Genomic DNA, 21,963 nt, shown 5'->3' on the forward strand with positions numbered 1-21,963 from the left:
GCCGCAGAGCCCGGCGAATGTGATCCGAAAAGTGATCACATCTCCAGGAAGGTATGAACTTGATAAAATGTTTCCCCTGATCCCCCCCCCCCATAAAACAAACTGAAGTACATTAAAACAAACTCTTAACAGACGTTAAAAATAACAAAAGATGAAAAAACGAACACCCGGGTGCCCCTGGTGGTCTAGATGCTCTGTAAGGTAAAGTATTGCTGAATTGCTGATTATCGGGGTATAAATATATCTGATTGAACATTGCTTCTGTGTGTGGGAATAGAGTGAACCTATAGTCTGTAAGAGTTTACAGCCACACCCACCTGGCGAAATAAAGAGTTTAATGCTTTATCACTAATTTTTGTGTTGTTGTCTGTTTGAAGTAAAAACGAACCTGAACACCATCAGTCCCATATGTGGGTGGCCCAAAATAATTACCGGCTGAGAGAAGCTTCGGGCCATGGACAAGGCATCTATGGTGTCGTTATCCCAGAATTGTTCAGGGATAACAATACCCGCTGAGTTTGTACAGCATTTTTGTCTACATTTGATTTTCCAGCATCTGCAGTTCCTTCTTGAACATTCAAGTCAATTTGTAATGTTGCCTCCAGAGTTTCGATTGCTTCCTTGAGGACAAGATTGTCAAATTTGAGGAGTATCACATCCTCTTCCCTGTCCTTTAGTTTTTCCTGAATTTTTCTGTACTGGTGAATTGAAACAGTTTCCCCCTTTCCCTCACTGCCATGAAACTTGAGCAATTGTCTATGTGCTTTTTTAAGTTTCAAAAACTCTGCCTTGGTTTCAGCAAGCTCTCGTGCCAAAGTAGTCCCACGTAATTTGGTTTTGAGTTCCTGAATCTTTCTGTCCTTCAAATCTATTTGGTTTTGCTTTATCTCTAAGGCTTGATTAACTACATGTTTAGGAGTTTTCAACTGTGCCCTAAGTTCACTGATCTTTGTGTGATACTTTTGTGTAAGAACGACCTTGGATCTAGACATGAAGTTTAGTCTTTTCTTCATTTTCTGTTCCCTTAGTGTGAGACTTGATTCAGGTGAGGCAGCAGCTAGATTCAGTGGAGGATGTAGACTATGACTGTCATCGCCCATGTCCTCGGTGTCTTGAAATATGGGCACTTGGATTTCAGCAGATGTCAAGGATTCAGGATCTTGGGCAACAGGCAGTGGAAAGTCATCTAAAGAAATGTGTTGACTGCCTTCTGGAAGTTTAAAAGTTCCATCACAAATTTTCATAAATGTTTCAAGTTCCTTGGGATTGCAGAGTTTTTTAAACTTAAACAAAGTCCTCCGGTTAACAAGACTCCTCACCCTTGAGTTAACAGCACCAAATGAATAGCCTTCTTCATCCGACAAAGAGAAATGTGAACTCAGCCGTCCCTCAGTTTCAGACAGACTTTTACCAAACGAGGTGTACAAGTAAAAGATGTGTCCATTTTTAAGATCCCTCGTAGACTCGGGCATGACAGAGAAATTCACTTCAAGGTAAGCTCTAGCTTTGCCAGGCTGGACATTTGGTTTGGCAATTATGCATTTCTTCTTCTGAGGCACCTGAAAAATGTAAAGAAAAAAACCCACATTAAGTAGAAACAAGTTTCTATTTACAGTTTTAGAAAAAACAAAGTAGAAATTATTTTGATCAGCAAAATGCCCAACACAAGTTCAATATTAAATCAAATACAGGTGCACAACCTTTTATCTGAAGATCCAAATAACGAAAAGCTCCGAAGAGCGGACATTTTTTCAGTCCTTGAAGAAAGGTCCTTGAAGACGTTCATCGAGGGCGGCCCGCAGAGGTGACAGCGGAACCTCCGGTCAGTCCTCGAAGAAAGGGGAACTAAATCCCCATTCATAAAAGAGGTGAGGGTATATTGCGCGGGAGGGTGGCCGGAGACGTCAGGACCAACGGGACACCGACTGCAAGCACGGTGATCCCGGAGACTCACAGCCAGCAGCTACTCTAGCCCAGCCCCGCTCCAACACCAGAGGAACCCGGGTTGCGGATGAGGGGGCGCAGCTCGGGCTGGGGGCGAACTGCCACGTCGCTGTAGTGGCCCATCGGGGAGTGGGTTCCTGTTGGTCCTGACGTCTCCGACCACCCCCCTGGACAGGAGCTGAGACTGGGAACTGTACCACCCTTGCCCCCTCCCTCTGCAACTGCAAACAACCCCACTCTCCTGCTCGCCTGCAAGGGCGGTACAGTTCCCAGTCTCAGCTCCTGTACAGGGGGGTGGCTGAAGACGTCAGGACCACCAGAAGCCGCTCCCCGATGGGCCGCTACGGCGACAAGTGGCAGTTCGCCCACAACCCGAGCTGCGCCACCCTCATCGGGACACCGACCCCCAGGGCCACTGCAAGCACGGAGATCCCAGATCAGCAACTCCAGCTCAGCCCCGCTCCAACTCCAGAGGAACATGTTCCCCGTAGGGGCAGAAGCTGATGGTGTGCAAGGTGCGTCTTGTTCTTGGGTGGCGCAGCTCGGGCTGTGGGCGAACTGCCACTCGTCGCCGTAGCGGCCCATCGGGGAGCGGATTCCTCTGGAGTTGGAGGGACAGGGAGACACAGCGGCTTTTGAGAATGGTGGGCAATCACTTCCAAAGTTCTGCCCACACAGTCAGTACACCTCTCCTATACTTGTCTCCCGCACTAAGATTCTCTCGCAGAGAATGATCCCAGCCTAACCCTCCCTATTCTCTCCTATTCTGCAAGAAAAAACTACATTGAAGACTCAAACTCGCGATCGAGTAACTGCCGGGATCGAGGAGCAAATTCACGATCTTGCGGATATGAGCCGAGCACTCTACCACTGAGCCAGCCGTTAAAATCTACGCTAAAAATCTTCCAATCCGAAAGCCGAAAAATTCCGAATTACGAAAAGTGTCTGGTCCCAAGGCTTTCGGATAAAAGGTTGTGCACCTGTAGTGGGAGGTGCATGAGGGCTGCTCTGCTGTGCACCACATTCCAGTCTGCTCTGTTTGTGCCTAGTTTTAAAACGTTTAAAACGTCGTCTAACCGGTCCCATCTGTAAAGTCTGTAGATAGTATGATATGTGTGCCCTGAAACCTAGGCTTTTGTTTCTGTGGATTATTGGCCTTTGTCTCTCGGCCGAACGCACTATGGGAACTACACTCGCCCCCCCTGCAGGAACTATACATCAGGAGGTGCAACTCCAGAGCTAACCAGATCATGGGGGGCCCCTTCCACCCCTGCAACGGACTGTTCCAGCTGCTACGGTCAGGCAAACGCCTCCGTTGCAATGCTGTGAGAACGGAGAGATTGAGAAGGAGTTTCTTCCCAGAGGCCATTCGGACTGTAAACTCCTATCTCACCAGGGACTAACCTTACCGTGCCAGTCTACTGCTTTTTTTAAAAATTGCTGTTTTTTTCCCCTTTTCCTTCTGCCAACAATATTTAATTTAAAAAAGAATATGTGATTCTGTTCCATTCTGTTTGTACAGGTTCACAACCTTTTATCCGAAAGCCTTGGGACCAAATACCTTTCGGATTTCGGAATTTTTCGGATTTCGGAATGGAAGATTTTTAGCGTAGATTTTAACGTTTTTTAGATAAAATATTACAGGGGGCTCAGTGGTAGAGTGCCCGGCTCGTGGCCGCAAGGTTGCGAGTTTGCGCCTCGATCCCGGCAGTTACTCGGTGAGGGAAGTAACGCTCTCTTGTCACCTTAGAGCGTTTAAACATTAAGTAAAACTTTAAACATAAACTGGCTCAAACTAAGCTAAACACATGAAAAAATACTTACATGCAGTAAAAGCATAAAACAACTATTTTGAGGATCCTGGAGAAATATCAATGTCGTCAACGTTGTTATGGCGACCATCATCTTCGTGCTTCACATCGTTCCCATGGTGACCATCGTTCTCGGGCTTAAAGAATTCCTCCAGTGTCATCTGTCTCATTAACGGAGGTTTCTGCCTAAGCAGTCTCTCTTTGATTGAATAAACTGCCATAATCTCATGGGCACTGATAAATGTATGTTGTTCCATGCCACCAATTAACTGATCACACAGTTTCACCATATCATCTATGGGCATTTTTTCACCTGTGTCCACAATGTCATCATCCTCATCACTACCTGTGCTATCCTCATGCTTATTGTTATCTAACACCATTTCAGCAATTTCTCCATCACTCAAGGAATGCACTACAGGTGCGTCATTGTCAACATTCAGCACTTCTTCGATATCAGCTGACTCTAACGTATTTACATTTCCTGTTGCAACACTTTTGGCATAAGCAATGAGGTTTGATATGATCTTCTTCTCGTCAGTGACACGGAATCCTTCAAAGTCTTCATCTGCCGGCTCATTTTCATCGGACATTGTTGTAGGCCAAAGTTTGTGCCATGCATTTTTTAATGTTGATTTAGTTACATCTTTCCAAGCATTAACAAGTGCATAAATGGCATCCTTAAGAGTGAACTCTTTCAGGAAGTCTTCGATATCTACGCCTCTGTTGACTGCAGCAAGCATGCAGTTCAGAAAAAAGTCTTTATACATTGTCTTCATTGAGCGCAAAATTCCTTGGTCACAAGGCTGTATTAAAGATGTCGCATTGGGTGGAAGATAAATGCCAAAAACATTATTTTTCACAAGAACTTCAGCAGGGGGATGTGCGGAACAGTTGTCTAGGAGCAATATAATCTTGCAGTTTTCTACCAGTCCAGCTTTCCTACAATGAGCTCGTGCAGCTGGTACGAAATGGTTATTGAACCAATTGGTAAACATTTCTCTGGTTACCCATGCATTCTTGTTTGCATAATAATGCACAGGTAGATTTGTTACACCTTTAAAACATCTTGGACGTTGGCTTTTTCCAAGCACTGCCAACTTTAACATGTGTGTGCTTGCAGCATTTACACACCCAAGAACAGTCACCCTGTCCTTAGCGTCCTTGAATCCTGATAGTGCTCTTTCATCAGCCGTTGTTAATGTTTTTCTAGGGACGTAGCGCCAGTGGAGAGCTGTTTCATCAGCATTGTATATTTGTTCCGGACTAAGCTTTTCATCAGATACCATCTTGGCAAATTCACCAATGTAACGTTCAGCTGCATCATAAGCAGCAGAAGCTTTTACTCCACAGATTTTCAGATATTTTATACCATGCCGCTTCTTAAATTTCTGCATCCAACCTTCTGAATATTCACACTTGCCTCCAATGTTCAGTTCTTCATGGTATTTTCTGGCTTGTTTCATTACCATCAAACCAGTCAGTGGCATACGCTCACCTCTTCGTTGTCGAATCCACTCCATCAGCACACGGTCATGATCTTCGTTTTTAGCCCTATGCAGCGTTTTCCTATTTTTCATTAGTTTCTGGTCATCACTGTCACTGTAAAACTTCAACAACTTAAGTTTCTGTTTCTTTAGGTCGTATATGGTGGTAGTTCCCACACCGTAATCTTCAGTAAGACGCCGCACAGATTCACCACGATCAAGCTTCTGCAATAACTCTATTTTCTGTGCTATCGATAATGCCAGATGCTTCCTTTTCTGCTTCTCCCTGTTATCCATAGGGGAATCTGCAGCTCTTTCTGACATTTTCACCGTCTTCAAAGTAAAAAAGAAAAAAAGCAAAAAATAAACAAAATATCCGTGAGCAGCAGAGGCGACGTGCGTTTGGCGGCAAACGCGAGCTTTGGCATGTCAAGTTTGGCGCCAAACGCGAGCTTTGGTGCGCAGACAACATCCTGGAAAAAATGGCGGGTTTTCGGAGCTTTTCGGTTTCCGGAATTTCGGATAAAAGGTTGTGAACCTGTAGTTTGTTTGGTTGTTTGTTTGTTTGTCTTTTTGCACAAAGTCCGCGAGCATTGTTACTTTTCATTTTACTGCACATCTCGTATGTGTATGTGACAAATAAACTTGACTTGAGAAAAGACAATACAGGTGCACAACCTTTTATCCGGAGTTCCGAAAACCGAAAAGCTCCGTAAAACGGACATTTTTCCCAGGATGTCGTCTGCACACCAAAGCTCGCGTTTGGCGCCAAACTTGACCCGAAACAACCCACGGTCAACCCAGGTCTGTACTACTGTAGCGGCTGCCTCCTCCCCGGAGACCAGGGAGACACTTAAACATCTGTAATTCATTGCTTAAATGTTAGTCAGTTAGTTTGGAGGGCTTTTATGTGAAGGGGGGGGGGGGGAAGGGTGTGAAGGGTGAAACTTTAATTCTTAGTCCCCTACCTGGTCGGAGAGGCGGGGAGCGGGCAATGCCTTACCGAGTCGCCGTGCAGTAAGCTCCGGAACGCTGTGGCCGCTGACTCCCAACATCGCGGAGCTGGGGCTGCGGGCGTCCGGCCGCGGGCGGCGCCGATGGTAGCTCCGACCTCGGCAACTCTACCCCTGGCTGCGCGGCGCTCCAAATACAGCGCGGCCCATGGTTGGACGCCCGCAGCCCCAGCTCCGCGATGTTGTGTGTCGGCGGCCACAGCGCTCCGGAGCTTACCGCACAGCGACCCGGTAAGGCATTGCCTGCTCCCCGCAGGTATCCCAGCGCTGCGACGCTGCCGACTTCCAACATCGCGGAGCTGGGGCCGCGGGCGTCCGGCCACGGGTGGCGCTGGATTTGGAGCGCCGCGCAGCCAGGGGTAGAGTTGCCGGGGTCGGAACTCCAACCGGCGCCGCCCACGGCCGGACGCCCGCAGCCCCCAGCTCCGCGATGTTGATAGTCGGCGGCCACAGCGCTCCGGAGCTTACTGCACGGCGACCCGGTAAGGCATTGCCCGCTCCCCGCCTCTCCGACCAGGTAGGGGACTAAGAATTAAAGTTTCCCCCTTCACCCCCCCTCCACCACATAAAATCCCTCCAAACTAACATTTAAGCAATGATTTTACTTCGGAGTCACGTGAGTGACTACGTGAAGAACCCGCTCAGCGCGCAGACGCTGCATTACGCCAGCAGTGCCACAGCGGCAGGCGGGAGTCAGGCGTTCCCGCTACAAGCCTGAAAGAAAGGAACGTTAGGTAGGTACTTACCTTCAGACTAAAATCGTTCTTTGCCTTGTGTTTTTTGCTCCAGGGGGAGCAAAGCAGCAGAGGGAAGCGGCCCCCGTTCGACTCCAGGGAAGGAGCCGACAGTGGAGGGGGGAGAGGCGGCAACGGGACCGCACACGCTGCGGTCCACAGACACGGGTGCTGCGCTGATGCCCAGTCCGCTAAAACAGCTGTCTGACCAACAGCAGCGGACTGGAGGGAAATTAAAAAACCGGCCGGCACCCCTGCAGACTCCCGACAAGGAGACTCGCCGCCCGAGAACCACTGAAATGCCGCCCAAAAACGGCAGACCGCCTCTAATAGCAAGGTCAGGACCAACCTCAGGCTGGAGACAGACACGGAAGATGGGATCAGCACTTCAAATAGGAAACAAGAATGTCTGTTTCCCCAAGCCAGGGGAAGGTCATGGAGCTTAAAAACTCCAGCGAGACTGCCTCAGGAGCAGGGGCAAGTCCGCCAAGGGAGCTAACACTCCCACTCCGGTGCTACAGCACTGGCCATCTCCCTTGTCGAGGGATTGATGGGAACCAGAGCTGGGCTGGTCAAGAAGAGGGGTCACTGGCTGAACAACATCGGGAGTATGCTTGAGGTACAGGGTCAGGAAGAGCTGCTGGGTGTGGCCGCTATGTGGCTTCACCACTAGCGAGATGGCTTTTCAGTCTCAACTGACGGCCAGCTTACTACCTGTTCTTTTCAAAAAAACCTCTCCAAGACAGGTAGTCATGAGGTGTTGGATTTCATCACGCCTCCCCTAAATTGCATTTACTCAAAGTGCCCACCATTATTGGGGGATACATTGAGCATCGCTCTTAAAAAAACCCAAATATTTTAAAATGAATTTGATATCCCTGACGTCGGCTATCATTTTCGCATGCTCTTTCCAGAAGGTCAGGGTAGTATGGCAAAACACCTGACCCTACTGTTCGCAGTGTCCGCAACTTCTCAGGAAGTTATAAAACCTGCCCTCAACTAAAAATTTACAGGACTGTGAGAACGCCGACCTCACAACCACAAATCCTGCTGTCTGGCTAAGTTACCAAACCAAGCCTAAAAAACTGGACGAAGTGTCCAACATATCGGCGTAAGAGGGCAGGGTCTGGAATGAGCACCACACATAAACCAGTCAGCAGTACCTCTAACGCATCCACCAGCAGGGTCTACCTCATAGTACTGGTGAAAGCTCGGGGCCTGCATGCCAATCCCGTAAGCCTTTCAGGCCGGGGCCCAGAGCAGGCCCCATGGAAAATGCACCACCCCCGTCACGTCACACGACGTGCAAGACTCATTGGACCGGGAGGAAACAGAAGAATCCCCATAACCATGGAGGTAGGTGGGTCTGGTTCCTACCAACGTATAGAAAATAGGGGCTTAATACTAACGGGGGGGAGATTACACCTGTTTTTTAAGAAGCACGGGAGTCTATCACGAGTGATCAGTATAAACTCAATGGCTTTAGTGGATACAAAAAACAATTCATACTACAGGAGCACAACCTTTTATTCGAAAGCCTTGGGACCAGACACTTGTCGGATTTCGGACATTTTCGGATTTCCGAATGGAAGATTTTTAGCGTAGATTAGGTAGGTAGCGCGGGCGGCTTGAAAAGTCTGGAGCGGCTGCCTCCTCCCCGGAGACCGGGGAATCATTGTAAATCATTGCATAAATGTTAGTCAGTTAGTTTGGAGGGATTTTATGTGGTGGTGGTGGGGGTGGGTGGGTGAAGGGGGAAACTTTAATTCTTAGTCCCCTACCTGGTCAGCGACTCCCAACATCGCGGAGCTGGGGGCTCCGTCCGGCCGCGGGCGGCGCCGGTTGTAGCTCCTACCCCGGCAACTCTACCCCTGGCTGCGAGGCGCTCCAAATCCAGCGCCGCCCGCCCGCAGCCCCAGCTCCACGAATGTTGGGAGAAGGCGGCCTCAGCGCCCTGGAGCTTACCGCACAGCGACCCGGTAAGGCATTGCCCGCTTCCCGCTGGTATCCCAGCGCTGCGACGCCGCCGACTCCCTACATTGGGCGGCCGTCCCGGCCGCGGGCGGCGCTGGATTTGGAGCGCCTCGCAGCCAGTGGTAGAGTTGCAGGGGTCGGAGCTCCAACCGGCGCCGCCCGCAGCCCCAGCTGAGAGTTGGCGGCCACAGCGCTGCGGAGCTTACTGCACGGCAACTCGGTAAGGCATCGACCGCTCCCCGTCTCTCCGACCAGGAAGGGGACTAAGAATTAAAGTTTACCCCTTCACCCCCCCCCCCCACATAAAAGCCCTCCAAACTAACTGACTAACATTTAAGCAATGATTTACAGATGTTTAAGTGTCTCCACGGTCTCCGGGGAGCAGGCTGCCGCTACAGTAGTACACACCTGGGTTGACCATGGGTCGTTTCGGGTCAAGTTTGACGCCAAACGCGAGCTTTGGTGTGCAGACGACATCCTGGAAAAAATGGCTGGTTTTCGGAGTTTTTCAGTTTCCGGAACACCATTTACCCCATAGGGTATTTTTCCCTCTCCGTTAAGGAAACGAGAGGGACAAGCTGAACTGGTGAGACTAATTATAAAGGGTATCATGGGAAACATGAACCCTTGGAATTCAGATCAAATATTCGTCACTAAACCCAAAAAGATGGTGGATGTCGCATCATCATTGACTTAACTGCGCTAAATATGTTTGTTAAGTATACATTTCAAAATGGAAACGGTGGTTACTGCCAAACGACTAATTTCCAAAGGTTACTTTATGGCAAGCATTGATCTTAAAGATGTTTACTATTTAGTACCATTCAAAGGATCATAGCAGATACCTGAAATTTACCTGGATGGGGCAGCTATGCCGATTAAAACGTTACCCAATGGTTTACATCAGCCCTAGATTATTCACCAAGATACTAAAAACAGCCCTGGCAAAACTAATAAGAAAACCATGGATTTGGCCATGTCAGCTGTTTCAGCTACTAAACCCTGGAGTTTGTTTTAACATCCAGATAAATCAAAGTTGAAGCCATCCACTATCATGGACTTAGACTTCACAATTAATTCAGTCCATATGACTGTAACTTTGCCAAAAGACAAAACGGTTGAATTGGCACAATTATGCCATAATTTAATGGTCAACAAGCAACCAACTATTCAACTAATAGCAAGAATAATTGGGAAAATGGTAGCAGCATTCCTGGCTACACAATTCGGACCATTGCATTATGAAATCTACACAAGTCATCATTATCCTAACAGGTGGTGGATGGACTAACCTAAAGTCATCATCACCTAAAGCCCCGCTCCAACTACCTCCAGAGGAGTTGTATAGGGGCAGAGAAGCTGATGGTGTGTGGCAAAGGTACGTTCTTGTTCTTGGGGTGGTTGGCGCAGCTCGGGCTGTGGGCGCGGAAACTGCCACTTGTCGCCATAGCGGCCCCTCGGGGAGCAGATTTTTTTCCCTCTGGAGTTGGAGGGACAGGAGCAGGGAGGGACCAACAGCGGCTTTTGAGAATGGTGGGGCAAATCACTTCCAAAAGTTCTGCCCACACACGGTCAGTAACACCTCTCCTACACTTGTCTCCCGCACTAAGATTTCTCTCGCAGGAGAAATGGATCCCCAGCCTAACCCCTCCCTATTCTGCAAGAAAAATCTATATTGAAGATTCAAACTCGCGAGATTCGAGTAACTGCCGGGGATCGAGGGCGCAAAAAATTCGCGGACCTTGCGGGATATGAGCCGAGCCCACTCTACCACCCTGAGCCACACTTTCCTTACCCTGAGCCAAAGCCGTTGAAAAAATCTAACGCTAAAATCTTCCAATCCGAAAGCCGAAAAATTCCGAATTACGAAAAGTGTCTGGTCCCAAGGCTTTCAGATAAAAGGTTGTGCACCTGTAGTGGGAGATGCATGAGGGCTGCTCTGCTGTGCACCACATTCCAGTCTGCTCTGTTTGTGCCTAGTTTTAAACCGTTTAAAACGTCGTCTAACCGGTCCCATCTGTAAAGTCTGTACATAGTATGATATGTGTGCCCTGAAACCTAGGCTTTTGTTTCTGTGGATTATTGGCCTTTGTCTCTCGGGGGGCCGAAGCGAAACGCACTATGGGAAACTACACTCGCCCCCCCTGCAGGAAAACTATACATCAGGAGGTGCAAACTCCCAGAGCCCACCAGATCATGGGGGGCCCCTTCCACCCCTGCAATGGACTGTTCCAGCTGCTACGGTCAGGCAAACGCCTCCGTTGCCATGCTGTGAGAACGGAGAGATTGAGAAGGAGTTTCTTCCCAGACGCCATTCGGACTGTAAACTCCTATCTCACCAGGGTCTAACCTTACCGTACCAGTCTACTGCTTTTTTTTTTTAATTGCTGTTTTTTTCCCTTTTTCCCTCCGCCCACAATATTTAATTTAAAAAAGAATATGTGATTCTGTTCCATTCTGTTTGTACAGGTTCACAACCTTTTATCCGAAAGCCTTGGGACCAAACACCTTTCGGATTTCGGTATTTTTCGGATTTCGGAATGGAAGATTTTTAGCGTAGATTTTAACGTTTTTTAGATAAAACAATACAGGGGGCTCAGTGGTAGAGTGCCCGGCTCGTGGCCGCAAGGTTGCGAGTTTGCGCCTCGATCCCGGCAGTTACTCGGTGCTCTCTTGTTACCTTAGCGGGGCTACATGGCCTTAGGTGGCCCAGCTCGGGGGGATTCAAGATTAAAGAATCCCCCGAATAAATAATTTAAAAAAAGATAAAACATTAAGTAAAACTTTAAACATAAACTGGCTCAAACTAAGCTAAACACATGAAAAAATACTTACATGCAGTAAAAGCACAAAACAACTATTTTGAGGATCCTGGAGAAACATCAATGTCGTCAACGTTGTTATGGTGACCATCATCACCGTGCTTCACATCGTTCCCATGGTGACCATCGTTCTTGGGCTTAAAGAATTCCTCCAGTGTCATCTGTCTCATTAACGGAGGTTTCTGCCTAAGCAGTCTCTCTTTGATTGAATAAACTGCCATAATCTCATGGGCACTGATAAATGTATGTTGTTCCATGCCACCAATTAACTGATCACACAGTTTCACCATATCATCTATGGGCATTTTTTCACCTGTGTCCACAATGTCATCATGCCTCACTACCTGTGCTATTCCTCATGCTTATTGTTATCTAACACCATTTCAGCAATTTCTCCATCACTCAAGGAAATGCACAACAGGTGCGTCATTGTCAACATTCAGGGGCAACTTTCTTAATCCTTCAAAGTCTTCATCTGCCGGCTCATTTTCATCGGACATTGTTGTAGGCCAAAGTTTGTGCCATGCATTTTTTAATGTTGATTTAGTGACATCTTTCCAAGCATTAACAAGTGCATAAATGGCATCCTTAAGAGTGAACTCTTTCAGGAAGTCTTCGATATCTACGCCTGTGTTGACTGCAGCAAGCATGCAGTTCAGAAAAAAGTCTTTATACATTGTCTTCATTGAGCGCAAAATTCCTTGGTCACAAGGCTGTATTAAAGATGTCGCATTGGGGTGGAAGATAAATGCAAAAACATTTATTTTTCACAAGAACTTCAGCAGGGGGATGTGCGGAACAGTTGTCTAGGAGCAATATAATCTTGCAGTTTTCTACCAGTCCAGCTTTCCTACAATGAGCTCGTGCAGCTGGTACGAAATGGTTATTGAACCAATTGGTAAACATTTCTCTGGTTACCCATGCATTCTTGTTTGCATAATAATGCACAGGTAGATTTGTTACACCTTTAAAACATCTTGGACGTTGGCTTTTTCCAAGCACTGCCAACTTTAACATGTGTGTGCTTGCAGCATTTACACACCCAAGAACAGTCACCCTGTCCTTAGCGTCCTTGAATCCTGATAGTGCTCTTTCATCAGCCGTTGTTAATGTTTTTCTAGGGACGTAGCGCCAGTAGAGAGCTGTTTCATCAGCATTGTATATTTGCTCCGGACTAAGCTTTTCATCAGATACCATCTTGGCAAATTCACCAATGTAACGTTCAGCTGCATCATAAGCAGCAGAAGCTTTTACTCCACAGATTTTCAGATATTTTATACCATGCCGCTTCTTAAATTTCTGCATCCAACCTTCTGAATATTCACACTTGCCTCCAATGTTCAGTTCTTCATGGTATTTTCTGGCTTGTTTCATTACCATCAAACCAGTCAGTGGCATACGCTCACCTCTTCGTTGTCGAATCCACTCCATCAGCACACGGTCATGATCTTCATTTTTAGCCCTATGCAGCGTTTTCCTATTTTTCATTAGTTTCTGGTCATCACTGTCACTGTAAAACTTCAACAACTTAAGTTTCTGTTTCTTTAGGTCGTGTATGGTGGTAGTTCCCACACCGTAATCTTCAGTAAGCCGCCGCACAGATTCACCACGATCAAGCTTCTGTAATAACTCTATTTTCTGTGCTATCGATAATGCCAGATGCTTCCTTTTCGGCTTCTCCCTGTTATCCATAGGGGAATCTGCAGCTCTTTCTGACATTTTCACCGTCTTCAAAGTTAAAAAAAAAAAGCAAAAATAAACAAAATATCCGTGAGCAGCAGAGGCGACGTGCGTTTGGCGGCAAACGCGAGCTTTGGTGTGCAGACAACATCCTGGAAAAAATTTCGGGGTTTCGGAGCTTTTCGGTTTCCGGAATTTCGGATAAAAGGTTGCAGTTTGTTTGGTTGTTTGTTTGTTTGTCTTTTTGCACAAAGTCAGCGAGCATTGTTACTTTTCATTTTACCGCACATCTCGTATGTGTATGTGACAAATAAACTTGACTTGAGAAAAGACAATACAGGTGCACAACCTTTTATCCGGAGTTCCGAAAACCGAAAAGCTCCGAAAACCGGACATTTTTCCCAGGATGTTGCCTGCACACCAAAGCTCGCGTTTGGCGCCAAACGTGACCCGAAACGACCCACGGTCAACCCAGGTCTGTACTACTGTAGTGGCTGCCTCCTCCCCGGAGACCGGGGAGACACTTAAACATCTGTAAATCATTGCTTAAATGTTAGTAAGTTAGTTTGGAGGGCTTTTATGTGAAGGGGGGGAGGGGGTGAAGGGTGAAACTTTAATTGTTAGTCCCCTACCTGGTCGGAGAGGCGGGGAGCGGGCAATGCCTTACCGAGTCGCCGTGCAGTAAGCTCCGGAGCGCTGTGGCCGCTGACTCCCAACATCGCGGAGCTGGGGCTGCGGGCGTCCGGCCGCGGGCGGGCGGCGCCGGTTGTAGCTCCGACCCCGGGCAACTCTACCCCTGGCTGCGTGGCGCTCCAAATCCAGCGCGGCCCCGCGGCCGGATGCCCGCAGCCCCAGCTCCGCGATGTTGTGTGTCGGCGGCCACAGCGCTCCGGAGTTTACCGCACGGCGACCCGGTAAGGCATTGCTCGCTCCCCGCTGGTATCCCAGCGCTGCGACGGCGCCGACTCCCAACATCGCGGAGCTGGGGCTGCGGGCGTCCGGCCACGGGCGGCGCTGGATTTGGAGCGCCGCGCAGCCAGGGGTAGAGTTGCCGGGGTCGGAGCTCCAACCGGTGCCGCCCACGGCCGGACGCCCGCAGCCCCAGCTCCGCGATGTTGATAGTCGGCGGCCACAGCGCTCCGTAGCTTACCGCACGGCGACCCGGTAAGGCATTGCCCGCTCCCCGCCTCTCCGACCAGGTAGGGGACTAAGAATGTAAGTTTCCCCCTTCACCCCCCCCCCCACCACATAAAATCCCTCCAAACTAACCGACTAACATTTAAGCAATGATTTTACTTCGGAGTCACGTGAGTGACTACGTGAAGAACCCGCTCAGCGCGCAGACGCGGCATTACGCCAGCAATGCAACAGCGGCAGGCGGGAGTCAGGCGCTCCCGCTACAAGCCTGAAAGAAAGGAACGTTAGGTAAGTACTTACCTTCAGACTAAAATCGGTCTTTGTCTTGTGTTTTTTGCTCCAGGGGGAGCCAAGCAGCAGAGGGAAGCGGTCCCCGTTCGACTCCAGGGAAGGAGCCGACAGTGGAGGGGAGAGAGGCGGCAACGGGACCGCACACGCTGCGGTCCACAGACACGGGTGCTGCGCTGATGCCCAGTCTGCTAAAACAGCTGTCTGACCAACAGCAGCGGACTGGAGGGAAATTAAAAAACCGGCCGGCACCCCTGCAGACTCCCGACAAGGAGACTCGCCGCCCGAGAACCGCTGAAATGCCGCCCGAAAACGGCAGACCGCCTCTAATAGCAAGGTCAGGACCAACCTCAGGCTGGAGACAGACACGGAAGATGGGATCAGCACTTCAAATAGGAAACAAGAATGTCTGTTGCCCCAAGCCAGGGGAAGGTCATGGAGCTTAAAAACTCCAGCGAGACTGCCTCAGGAGCAGGGGCAAGTCCGCCAAGGGAGCTAACACTCCCACTCCGGTGCTACAGCACTGGCCATCTCCCTTGTCGAGGGATTGATGGGAACCAGAGCTGGGCTGGTCAAGAAGAGGGGTCACTGGCTGAACAACATCGGGAGTATGCTTGAGGTACAGGATCAGGAAGAGCTGCTGGGTGTGGCCGCTATGTGGCTTCACCACTAGCGAGATGGCTTTTCAGTCTCAACTGACGGCCAGCTTACTACCTGTTCTATTCACAAAACCTCTCCAAGACAGGTAGTCGTGAGGTGTTGGATTTCATCACGCCTCCCCTAAATTGCATTTACTCAAAGTGCCCACCATTATTGGGGGATACATTGAGCATCGCTCTTAAAAAAACCCCAAATATTTTAAAATGAATTTGATATCCCTGACGTCGGCTATCATTTTCGCATGCTCTTTCCAGAGGGTCAGGGTAGTATGGCAAAACACCTGACCCTACTGTTCGCAGTGTCCGCAACTTCTCAGGAAGTTATAAAACCTGCCCTCAACTAAAAATTTACAGGACTGTAAGAACGCCGACCTCACAACCACAGATCCTGCTGTCTGGCTAAGTTACCAAACCAAGCCTAAAAAACTGGACGAAGTGTCCAACATATCGGCGTAAGAGGGCAGGGTCTGGAATGAGCACCACACGTAAACCAGTCAGCAGTACCTCTAACGCATCCACCAGCAGGGTCTACCTCATGGTACTGGTGAAAGCTCGGGGCCTGCATGCCAATCCCGTAAGCCTTTCAGGCCGGGGCCCAGAGCAGGTCCCATGGAAAATGCGCCACCCCCGTCACGTCACACGACGTGCAAGACTCGTTGGACCGGGAGGAAACAGAAGAATACCCATAACCATGGAGGTAGGTGGGTCTGGTTCCTACCAACGTATAGAAAATAGGGGCCCAAATAGGGGCTTAATACTAACAGGGGGGAGATTACACCGAGAAGGACGGGAGTCTATCACGAGTGATCAGTATAAACTCAATGGCTTTAGTGGATACAAAAAACAATTCATACTAGTGTAATTGCCACCAGTTCAACATTTACCCCAGAGGGTATTTTTCCCTCTCCGTTAAGGAAACGAGAGGGACAAGCTGAACTGGTGAGACTAATTATAAAGGGTATCATGGGAAACATGAACCCTTGGAATTCAGATCAAATATTCGTCACTAAACCCAAAAAGATGGTGGATGTCGCATCATCATTGACTTAACTGCACTAAATATGTTTGTTAAGTATACATTTCAAAATGGAAACGGTGGTTACTGCCAAACGACTAATTTCCAAAGGTTACTTTATGGCAAGCATTGATCTTAAAGATGTTTACTATTTAGTACCATTCAAAGGATCATAGCAGATACCTGAAATTTACCTGGATGGGGCAGCTATGCCGATTAAAACGTTACCCAATGGTTTACATCAGCCCTAGATTATTCACCAAGATACTAAAAACAGCCCTGGCAAAACTAATAAGAAAACCATGGATTTGGCCATGTCAGCTGTTTCAGCTACTAAACCCTGGAGTTTGTTTTAACATCCAGATAAATCAAAGTTGAAGCCATCCACTATCATGGACTTAGACTTCACAATTAATTCAGTCCATATGACTGTAACTTTGCCAAAAGACAAAACGGTTGAATTGGCACAATTATGCCATAATTTAATGGTCAACAAGCAACAAACTATTCAACTAATAGCAAGAATAATTGGGAAAATGGTAGCAGCATTCCTGGCTACACAATTCGGACCATTGCATTATGAAATCTACAAAGAGCAAAGGTACAGGCATTAAAATATCAGGCAGGTCATTATGATCGGGTCATGTAATTACCCACGGGAACTATATCAAAACAGTTGGCATAGTTTCAGCCCTATCATTATCTAACAGGTGGTAGATGGACTAACCTAAAGTCATCATCACCTAAAGCCCCGCTCCAACTCCAGAGGAACACGCTCCCCGTAGGGGCAGAAGCTGATGGTGTGCAAGGTACGTCTTGTTCTTGGGGTGGCGCAGCTCGGGCTGTGGGCGAACTGCCACTTGTCGCCATAGCGGCCCATCGGGGAGCGGATTCCTCTGGAGTTGGAGGGACAGGGAGACACAGCGGCTTTTGAGAATGGTGGGCAATCACTTCCAAAGTTCTGCCCACACAGTCAGTACACCTCTCCTATACTTGTCTCCCGCACTAAGATTCTCTCGCAGAGAATGATCCCAGCCTAACCCTCCCTATTCTCTCCTATTCTGCAAGAAAAAACTACATTGAAGACTCAAACTCGCGATCGAGTAACTGCCGGGATCGAGGCGCAAATTCGCGACCTTGCGGATATGAGCCGAGCACTCTACCACTGAGCCAGCCGTTAAAATCTACGCTAAAAATCTTCCAATCCGAAAGCCGAAAAATTCCGAATTACGAAAAGTGTCTGGTCCCAAGGCTTTCGGATAAAAGGTTGTGCACCTGTAGTGGGAGGTGCATGAGGGCTGCTCTGCTGTGCACCACATTCCAGTCTGCTCTGTTTGTGCCTAGTTTTAAAACGTTTAAAACGTCGTCTAACCGGTCCCATCTGTAAAGTCTGTACATAGTATGATATGTGTGCCCTGAAACCTAGGCTTTTGTTTCTGTGGATTATTGGCCTTTGTCTCTCGGCCGAACGCACTATGGGAACTACACTCGCCCCCCTGCAGGAACTATACATCAGGAGGTGCAACTCCAGAGCCAACCAGATCATGGGGGGCCCCTTCCACCCCTGCAACGGACTGTTCCAGCTGCTACGGTCAGGCAAACGCCTCCGTTGCCATGCTGTGAGAACGGAGAGATTGAGAAGGAGTTTCTTCCCAGAGGCCATTCGGACTGTAAACTCCTATCTCACCAGGGACTAACCTTACCGTACCAGTCTACTGCTTTTTTTTTTTAATTGCTGTTTTTTTCCCCTTTTTCCTTCCGCCCACAATATTTAATTAAAAAAAATATGTGATTCTGTTCCATTCTGTTTGTACAGGTTCACAACCTTTTATCCGAAAGCCTTGGGACCAAACACCTTTCGGATTTCGGACTTTTTCGGATTTCGGAATGGAAGATTTTTAGCGTAGATTTTAACGTTTTTTAGATAAAACATTACAGGGGGCTCAGTGGTAGAGTGCCCGGCTCGTGGCCGCAAGGTTGCGAGTTTGCGCCTCGATCCCGGCAGTTACTCGGTGAAGGAAGTTACGCTCTCTTGTCACCTTAGCGGGGCTACATGGCCTTAGGTGGCCCAGCTCGAGGGATTCAAGAAGAATCCCCCGAGTAAATAATTTAAAAAAAGATAAAACATTAAGTAAAACTTTAAACATAAACTGGCTCAAACTAAGCTAAACACATGAAAAAATACTTACATGCAGTATATCATCTATGGGCATTTTTTCACCTGTGTCCACAATGTCATCATCCTCATCACTACCTGTGCTATCCTCATGCTTATTGTTATCTAACACCATTTCAGCAATTTCTCCATCACTCAAGGAATGCACAACAGGTGCGTCATTGTCAACATTCAGCACTTCTTCGATATCAGCTGACTCTAACGTATTTACATTTTCTGTTGCAACACTTTTGGCATAAGCAATGAGGTTTGATATGATCTTCTTCTCGTCAGTGACACGGAATCCTTCAAAGTCTTCATCTGCCGGCTCATTTTCATCGGACATTGTTGTAGGCCAAAGTTTGTGCCATGCATTTTTTAATGTTGATTTAGTTACATCTTTCCAAGCATTAACAAGTGCATAAATGGCATCCTTAAGAGTGAACTCTTTCAGGAAGTCTTCGATATCTACGCCTCTGTTGACTGCAGCAAGCATGCAGTTCAGAAAAAAGTCTTTATACATTGTCTTCATTGAGCGCAAAATTCCTTGGTCACAAGGCTGTATTAAAGATGTCGCATTGGGTGGAAGATAAATGCCAAAAACATTATTTTTCACAAGAACTTCAGCAGGGGGATGTGCGGAACAGTTGTCTAGGAGCAATATAATCTTGCAGTTTTCTACCAGTCCAGCTTTCCTACAATGAGCTCGTGCAGCTGGTACGAAATGGTTATTGAACCAATTGGTAAACATTTCTCTGGTTACCCATGCATTCTTGTTTGCATAATAATGCACAGGTAGATTTGTTACACCTTTAAAACATCTTGGATGTTGGCTTTTTCCAAGCACTGCCAACTTTAACATGTGTGTGCTTGCAGCATTTACACACCCAAGAACAGTCACCCTGTCCTTAGCGTCCTTGAATCCTGATAGTGCTCTTTCATCAGCCGTTGTTAATGTTTTTCTAGGGACGTAGCGCCAGTAGAGAGCTGTTTCATCAGCATTGTATATTTGCTCCGGACTAAGCTTTTCATCAGATACCATCTTGGCAAATTCACCAATGTAACGTTCAGCTGCATCATAAGCAGCAGAAGCTTTTACTCCACAGATTTTCAGATATTTTATACCATGGCGCTTCTTAAATTTCTGCATCCAACCTTCTGAATATTCACACTTGCCTCCAATGTTCAGTTCTTCATGGTATTTTCTAGCTTGTTTCATTACCATCAAACCAGTCAGTGGCATACGCTCACCTCTTCGTTGTCGAATCCACTCCATCAGCACACGGTCATGATCTTCGTTTTTTGCCCTATGCAGCGTTTTCCTATTTTTCATTAGTTTCTGGTCATCACTGTCACTGTAAAACTTCAACAACTTAAGTTTCTGTTTCTTTAGGTCATGTATGGTGGTAGTTCCCACACCGTAATCTTCAGTAAGACGCCGCACAGATTCACCACGATCAAGCTTCTGCAATAACTCTATTTTCTGTGCTATCGATAATGCCAGATGCTTCCTTTTCTGCTTCTCCCTGTTATCCATAGGGGAATCTGCAGCTCTTTCTGACATTTTCACCGTCTTCAAAGTAAAAAAGAAAAAAAGCAAAAAATAAACAAAATATCCGTGAGCAGCAGAGGTGACGTGCGTTTGGCGGCAAACGCGAGCTTTGGTGTGCAGACAACATCCTGGAAAAAATGTCGGGGTTTCGGAGCTTTTCGGTTTCCGGAATTTCGGATAAAAGGTTGTGAACCTGTAGTTTGTTTGGTTGTTTGTTTGTTTGTCTTTTTGCACAAAGTCCGCGAGCATTGTTACTTTTCATTTTACTGCACATCTCGTATGTGTATGTGACAAATAAACTTGACTTGACTTGACTTGAGAAAAGACAATACAGGTGCACAACCTTTTATCCGGAGTTCCGAAAACCGAAAAGCTCCGAAAACCAGACATTTTTCCCAGGATGTCGTCTGCACACCAAAGCTCGCGTTTGGCGCCAAACTTGACCCGAAACGACCCACGGTCAACCCAGGTCTGTACTACTGTAGCGGCTGCCTCCTCCCCGGAGACCGGGGAGCCACTTAAACATCTGTAAATCATTGCTTAAATGTTAGTAAGTTAGTTTGGAGGGCTTTTATGTGAAGGGGGGGGGGGGGTGAAGGGTGAAACTTTAATTGTTAGTCCCCTACCTGGTCGGAGAGGCGGGGAGCGGGCAATGCCTTACCGAGTCGCCGTGCAGTAAGCTCCGGAGCGCTGTGGCCGCTGACTCCCAACATCGCGGAGCTGGGGCTGCTGGCATCCGGCCGCGGGCGGCGCCGGTTGTAGCTCCGACCCCGGCGCCGGTTGTAGCTCCGACCCCGGCAACTCTACCCCTGGCTGCGCTACTCCAAATCCAGCGCAGCCCGCGGCCGGACGCCTGCAGCCCCAGCTCCGTGATGTTGTGCGTCGGCGGCCACAGCGCTCCGGCGCTTACTGCACGGCGACCCGGTAAGGCATTGCCCGCTCCCCCCTCCTCTCCGACCAGGTAGGGGACTAAGAATTAGTTTCCTCCCCCCCCCCCCCCCCCCCCCCCCCCAACACATAAAAACCCTTGAAACTAATATTTAAGCAATGATTTTACTTCGGAGTCACGTGAGTGACTACGTGAAGAACCCGCTCAGCGCGCAGGCGCGGCATTACGCCAGCAGTGCAACAGCGGCAGGCGGGAGTCAGGTGCTCCCGCTACAAGCCTGAAAGAAAGGAACGTTAGGCAAGTACTTACCTTCAGACTAAAATCGGTCTTTGCCTTGTGTTTTTTGCTCCAGGGGGAGCCAAGCAGCAGAGGGAAGCGGCCCCCGTTCGACTCCAGGGAAGGAGCCGACAGTGGAGGGGGGAGAGGCGGCAACGGGACCGCACACGCTGCGGTCCACAGACACGGGTGCTGCGCTGATGCCCAGTCCGCTAAAACAGCTGTCTGACCAACAGCAGCGGACTGGAGGGAAATTTAAAAACCGGCCGGCACCCCTGCAGACTCCCGACAAGGAGACTCGCCGCCCGAGAACCACTGAAATGCCGCCCGAAAACGGCAGACAGCCTCTAATAGCAAGGTCAGGACCAACCTCAGGCTGGAGACAGACGCGGAAGATGGGATCAGCACTTCAAATAGGAAACAAGAATGTCTGTTTCCCCAAGCCAGAGGAAGGTAATGGAGCTTAAAAATTCCAGCGAGACTGCCTCAGGAGCAGGGGCAAGTCCGCCAAGGGAACTAACACTCCA

The 21,963-nt window shown here is 48.3% G+C and overlaps 1 protein-coding gene across 2 annotated transcripts; it reads right to left on the reverse strand.

Annotated features, from left to right (window-relative positions):
* Positions 1–172: 172 nt before the first annotated feature.
* LOC129715326 (tigger transposable element-derived protein 6-like) lies at positions 173–20,595 on the reverse strand. Of its 2 annotated transcripts, XM_055665198.1 has the most exons (3): positions 18,754–20,595; positions 3,769–5,575; positions 1,420–1,559 (listed from the first exon to the last, which is right to left on the reverse strand). In XM_055665198.1, exons 1-2 carry the CDS (start codon positions 20,518–20,520, stop codon positions 3,791–3,793), a joined length of 3,552 nt encoding a protein of 1,183 aa, XP_055521173.1. In that variant the 5' UTR covers positions 20,521–20,595; the 3' UTR covers positions 1,420–1,559; positions 3,769–3,790. The 2 variants fall into 2 exon arrangements, with proteins under 2 accessions (XP_055521174.1, XP_055521173.1); XM_055665199.1 differs by lacking the exon at positions 3,769–5,575 and having other exon boundaries at positions 173–1,559.
* Positions 20,596–21,963: the final 1,368 nt, after the last annotated feature.

This window comes from Leucoraja erinacea, unplaced genomic scaffold, assembly GCF_028641065.1.
Source record: "Leucoraja erinacea ecotype New England unplaced genomic scaffold, Leri_hhj_1 Leri_1121S, whole genome shotgun sequence".
Taxonomy (NCBI): domain Eukaryota; kingdom Metazoa; phylum Chordata; class Chondrichthyes; order Rajiformes; family Rajidae; genus Leucoraja; species Leucoraja erinaceus.